Source organism: Mus pahari, chromosome 10 (genome assembly GCF_900095145.1).
Source record: "Mus pahari chromosome 10, PAHARI_EIJ_v1.1, whole genome shotgun sequence".
NCBI classification, from domain to species: domain Eukaryota; kingdom Metazoa; phylum Chordata; class Mammalia; order Rodentia; family Muridae; genus Mus; species Mus pahari.
Genome location: NC_034599.1, coordinates 112,686,890 through 112,692,425, shown reverse-complemented (window position 1 = coordinate 112,692,425; position 5,536 = coordinate 112,686,890). Strand labels below are relative to the sequence as shown.

The window sequence follows — 5,536 nt, the reverse complement described above, 5'->3', positions numbered from 1 at the left end:
TCTCTCTCTCTCTCTCTCTCTCTCTCTCTCTCTCTCTCTCTCTCGTCACACATGTGGCCCTGGCTGTCTTGGAGCTTGCTATGTAGACCAGGCTAGTGTCAAATTTATAGGGATCCATTTGCCTTTGTCTCCTGAGTCCTGGGATTAAAGGCTTGAACCACAAGGCCCAACTGGTGATGTGCGTTTTTAAAATCTTGGATGTAGGTTGATACAAAAGTAACTGTTATTTTACATTGTTGACATTTACTGCTTGCTATTGGAATACAACCTCAACAATCAAGATCTGCTTCTATGCCCGGCTTTAATGCTCATCTCATGCCTTAGATTTTCTTGCTAAATGTTTTTACTTGCTGTGTATTTTATATTTACCTTATGTCAGTTATATCTCAACCTTCCTAATGCTGTGACTCTGTAATACAGTTCCTCATGCTGTGGTGACCTCCAACCATAAAATCATTTCATTACTACTTCATAACTGCAATTTTGCTACTGTTATGAATCATAACGAAATATCTGTGTTTTCTGGTGGTCTTAGGTGACCTCTGTGAAAAAGTCATTAGACCCTCAAAGTGGTAGTGGCCCACAGGTTGAGAATCCCTGCCTTATACTATGGAAACGAAGTTAGGCCAAGTTTCTTATTTGATTTCAAAATGAATCATAAAGCAGCAGAGATGACTCGTAACATCAGTGTCAGACCCAGCACCCCCGTGACTGTACAATGCAGTGGTGGCTCAACAAGCCTTGTAAAGGAGGCAAGATCTTGGAGATGGTGAGCCTAGTGGCCAGCCATGCAGAGTTAACTGTGGCTGATTGACAGCCACCATCACAGCCTGTCGATCATCAAAGCCCATCCTCTTCCAACTTGAGAAGTGGTCAGTGGGCTCGAAATGAACATTCAAGGCTGTTTGAGATTTGGAGCACACTAAAGATCTGGAGCAACTCAGCAGTGGGTGATGTGTGAGCTGACTGAAAATCCGAACACACTGTTTTGTGTGTTTGAACCTTTATGCTCCACAACAACGACGGGCCTTTTCTCTATTGGATTGTGACATCCGAGGAACAGTGGGTCTCATGCAACAGCCAGTGATGATCGGTGATCACAAAGCACTTTTATAAGCCAAACCTACACCAGGAAAAGGTCCTGGGAGCTGCCCGTCTGATCCTCTTTAGTTTCCTAAAGTGAAACCATTGCATCCGGGGAGCATGCTCAGTAGAGGAGGTGCATGCGGCCCAAACCACACCGCTTGCCCCTGGCATTGGTCAACAGCAAGGGCCCGTCCTCCACAACGCCTGCCCACATCACACTCAACCCACCTTTCGAAAGTTAAACCAGTAGGGCATCAAAACTTTGTCTCATCTGCTACATCCACCCGATCCCACCAGCCTACCATCTTCATGCATCTTGACATCCTTTTGCTTCGAAAAGGCTACCACAACTGGCAGGATGCAGGGGAGGCTTTCCAGAGAGTCCCTGGAACCCTGGAGCAGGGATTCGTGCGCCATGGGGATAAAAAACTTAGCTCTTGTTGGCAAAAACATGTTGATTGTAATAGCTGCTATTTTGATTAATGAAGGTGTGTTTGAGCCTAGTTATAATGATTTAAAGCTCATGGTCTGAAGCTGAAAATTTCTTTTTCAATGAGCTAAACACACTGAAGAGAGGGAGTTGGAGGAGAGACTAGAGAAACCAATTAAGACGTTGCCACGGTAACCTAAATAAGAAGTGGCAGCAGCTTGCATGAGGGCCTGGAACAATGTGTAACTTTTCCTGGGGAGAATAAAACATCTTTTTACCCAGGTAGGGCATCAATGACAGACCAAAGAAAGAACTCCACCCAAACCTAGCCTGGCAAGTCAGTAATTTTATTGGGGTTTCTTATAGGCACATGGGGGGACTCTAAGACATCTTTATCATTGAAAACCCCTCCCCAGTGTGGGTGATGCCTCGAAGAAGCTGTATTCCAGAAGTCAGTGTACAACTGTAGTCAGCCAGTCTGCTCTCCCCAGCAACTGTCTACTAATTTTATAATCTCATGGAAGTAGCCCAGCGAGATGGCCCAGGGCTAAGGGAATGCACTCCCAAGCCTGACCACCTTAATTTACCTCTCGAGACCCTTGTGGTGGGATAGAAGGAGAGGACCCATCCTTTCAAGTTGCCCTCTGACCTCTACTCCTGTGCTGGACCACATACAGATACAAAATATGAAATATTTCTAACACCACACCTCATGGATAGTTTAGCTTTCCAAACCTCGTAAATCTTGGGGCTTTCCTTAGCTTTCTGAGTCTCAGAAGACACCCTCGTTCTCCAGGGAGGGAGTGTTTGAATCCATAGGAAACAGCCAAGAGCAAGGATGAAGAGAGACATATTTACCCACAGAAGGTGAAGCCTGGCAGTTGAGTTGAGTAGCGATTGTGGCTTACTGAATAGGTGATTTGTAGAGACAAGAAAGGACGTGCGTTAGGGATGGAAAAGATGGCCAGTTTTATTTTGGATGCATCAGTGTCGAGGTGCTTGTGAGGACTCCCAGCAAAGGTACTGAGTGGACCATGTGTCTGTGGATAGACAGAAATGAGGTATGGGGGATGCTCGCTAGTAAAGTTATCCTTATCACTAGGGTAGAGAGCATTTTGTTTGCCCTTTGTTAAAAGTGAATAAAATATAAAGTTTCTGTAGGTCAGACTCGAGAAATGTTCATGTGTAGGAGGAACAATGAGTGATCAAACCCTACTTCTCTGGCTTATTCCACACGGGCAAAGAAAACTGAATGCCTGATACGCCATTATGGTGCTGCGGACCTCTCCGGATAAAGTGCTCCTCATCTTCATTTGATGTCTTTATAAAATTTGGGGAGTGTCAACTCCCACCTTTAGAAGGCCCACCATGCTTTTTCTCTTACAGCCACAACTCCTTGAGCAAACAAAACGACTGTCCCAGAACTTGCCTGTAGATATCTTTGATGAGCACGTGGACCCCCTCCATAGGCAGAGAGCGCTGAGTGCCGTCAGTATCTTAACCATCACCATGCAGGGTAAGTTCCACATTACCAGGAAAGCCAACTCCTGTGACATCTTTATCTCCCTCATCCCCAGCACCCCCCTAGAAGCCCTCCATAGAGGAAGCTTCCTGGGACCACCCCACTGTGCTATCCTGCAAAGACAGACTCCCCATATCTCAGGAGCACACAAGCAGAGCGGTCTGAGTGAAGTGGGCCTTCCTGAGAGGTGTGCTCCCCTGCAGTGGGCCCCTGGGTGTGGGTTGGCTAGAGGGTAGTAAGAGATTTCCGCCAGAGAACAGAGATGGCACCTCATAGCTGGCTGGCCAGCCTCAGGAGGCCTGAATGACATAGCCAACAGGGTGACATAAAAGACCTTACCAGGAGGTGGCAGTTTTTCTCAAGGTTAGAGCCAGGAGTCTGTCATGGGAAAAAGAAGACCATATAGACCAGCCAGGACCCTCTGCTAGCCCTGGTTGACAGTAAACAGTGAGCTCCAGGAAAGGTATAGACACTCAAGATCATGAAACACTGGGGGCAGATGGGGCCTTCTGCACATTTGAATTATTACATGGCCTCTCTTGGCCTGCAGGAGTCTCTGAAACAGTACCTAGAAAATCAGGGGTATAGGCACCTAAGGGTGTGAGCTCAAGAAACTGATAGAACACCCAGTGAAAAAAAATAACTTGACAGGAGCAACTGAAGGAAGAAAGGGGGAAGGGTTTATTTGGGCTCACAATTTGAGGGTATACATCATCATGATGGGGAGGGCATGGAAGCAGGGATGAGAGGCAGCTAGTCACACTGTGACTACAGTCAAGAAGGGGGAGAGAGAGAGAGAGAGAGAGAGAGAGAGAGAGAGAGAGAGAGAGAAAACGAGTTGATGGTGTTCCCAATTTTCTTCATTCAATTCAAGACTCCAGCCTGAGAAATGGTGCCTTCTATATTTAGAGTGGGTCTTCCCCCCCCCCAGGAATCTAGGAATTCCCTTGCAGACACGCCCAGATGTTCATCCTCTTTTGTTCCCTGGTATTTTTAGATCCTGCCAAATTAACAATCAACATTAACCGTCACAGTACCTTCAACTGTCCCTGCCCTTCCCTGACCTTCTCGTCTTCTCCCAAGTCCTGGCATCCCTTGGCAATGGTCACAGCCACCACCACGGGCTCTCTCAGAAAGCAGAGCTCACCCCCTCTCTTATGCTTACCTCTGGATCCCCATCGGATGTACTTGACTTTACCATGTGCTAGCTACACGCAGAGGTCATTTGCTGGGGAAGAAGGAAGAGGTTAAACACATAGGCAGAGAGCAGCCAGAGTGATTCAGAGCAAACACCTGATCATTCTTCCATCCTCTTCCAGAACAAGAAAAATCCCAGGAGCCTTGTTTCCCGTGTGGGAAAAACTTGGCATCCAAGTACCTGGTGTGGGAGTGTAGCCCTCGGTGGCTGTGCATAAAGAAGGTCCTGCGGACTGTCATGACAGACCCCTTCACTGAGCTGGCCATCACCATCTGCATCATCGTCAATACTGTCTTCTTGGCCATGGAGCACCACGATATGGATAACTCTTTAAAAGAGATACTGAAAATAGGAAATTGGGTAATCTTGGGCTCTTGTAAAGCATAAAAGAATTTTTAGGCATAACTCTGTTGAAGTGCAAGTGTTTTCAGTCACCTAACCCAAACTGAAACCTTGGTTTCCTTGAATGGAATAAAGGCAAAAGATGAGTTTGGGTCTGAGTTCTGTGCAGGTCACATCTATGGTTTCCCATGGGCCTTCTAAAGGTCCCTTGAGCCATGTAGGAGATGCGATAGTAGAGAATCCCAAAAGTAATGTTCTGGATATTAGAGAAGACTGAGAAGATGCTAAACTGGAGCTGGGGTGTAGCTCTCAGGAAAGATGAGCCAGGCCTGGAAGATGTGGGTGGTGTTCCCGAAAGACAGGATAGGGTGGACTCCTGGATGTCACTGGTTCGTATGAAACAGAGCAAGTCTCTGTTAAACTGGGAAACCTAAGATAAGGAGGAAGCCAAACTTTGAACGATTGCTCACTCTCTTTCATGGTTCCTGTGGGAGGCGTTTTTCCCCCTCATGGGGAATTGAGTCTCTCATACATCAGAAACAATTAGTCAGTGGATGCTTTACTCTAATTAGCTAATGGATTAATGGATTGAAAATCTTTCCAGAGTATCCAATCTTCTTCTAAAGCTCTATTTCTGTGACTGAAAATGCAATACATACGTTTTAAATATTAAAATAAGGAACCTCTCCAGTTTTAAGTATTTTCTTAGGGGGCGCTAGTGAGACAAATCAGGAGGAATGGGGGAGGGCAGTGGAGCAGAGGGGAGGGCAGCGGGGAGGAAGACAAACAAGAAGAGAATGTGACATGCAAGTTTCAAAATGTAAAGCCGGGCGTGGTGGCGCACGCCTTTAATCCCAGTACTCGGGAGGCAGAGGCAGGCGGATTTCTGAGTTCGAGGCCAGCCTGGTCTACAGAGTGAGTTCCAGGACAGCCAGGGCTATACAGAGAAACCCTGTCT

At 46.7% G+C, this 5,536-nt stretch overlaps 1 protein-coding gene across 1 annotated transcript in view; it reads left to right on the top strand.

Moving 5' to 3' along the window:
• Scn11a (sodium voltage-gated channel alpha subunit 11) overlaps nt 1-5,536 on the top strand; it is a 69,040-nt gene that overhangs the window by 23,149 nt on the left and 40,355 nt on the right. Inside the window, exons 11-12 of the mRNA XM_021207846.1 lie at nt 2,903-3,032; nt 4,358-4,596. Coding sequence (XP_021063505.1) covers nt 2,903-3,032; nt 4,358-4,596 — 369 coding nt within the window. The remainder of the gene's footprint in view (nt 1-2,902; nt 3,033-4,357; nt 4,597-5,536) is intronic.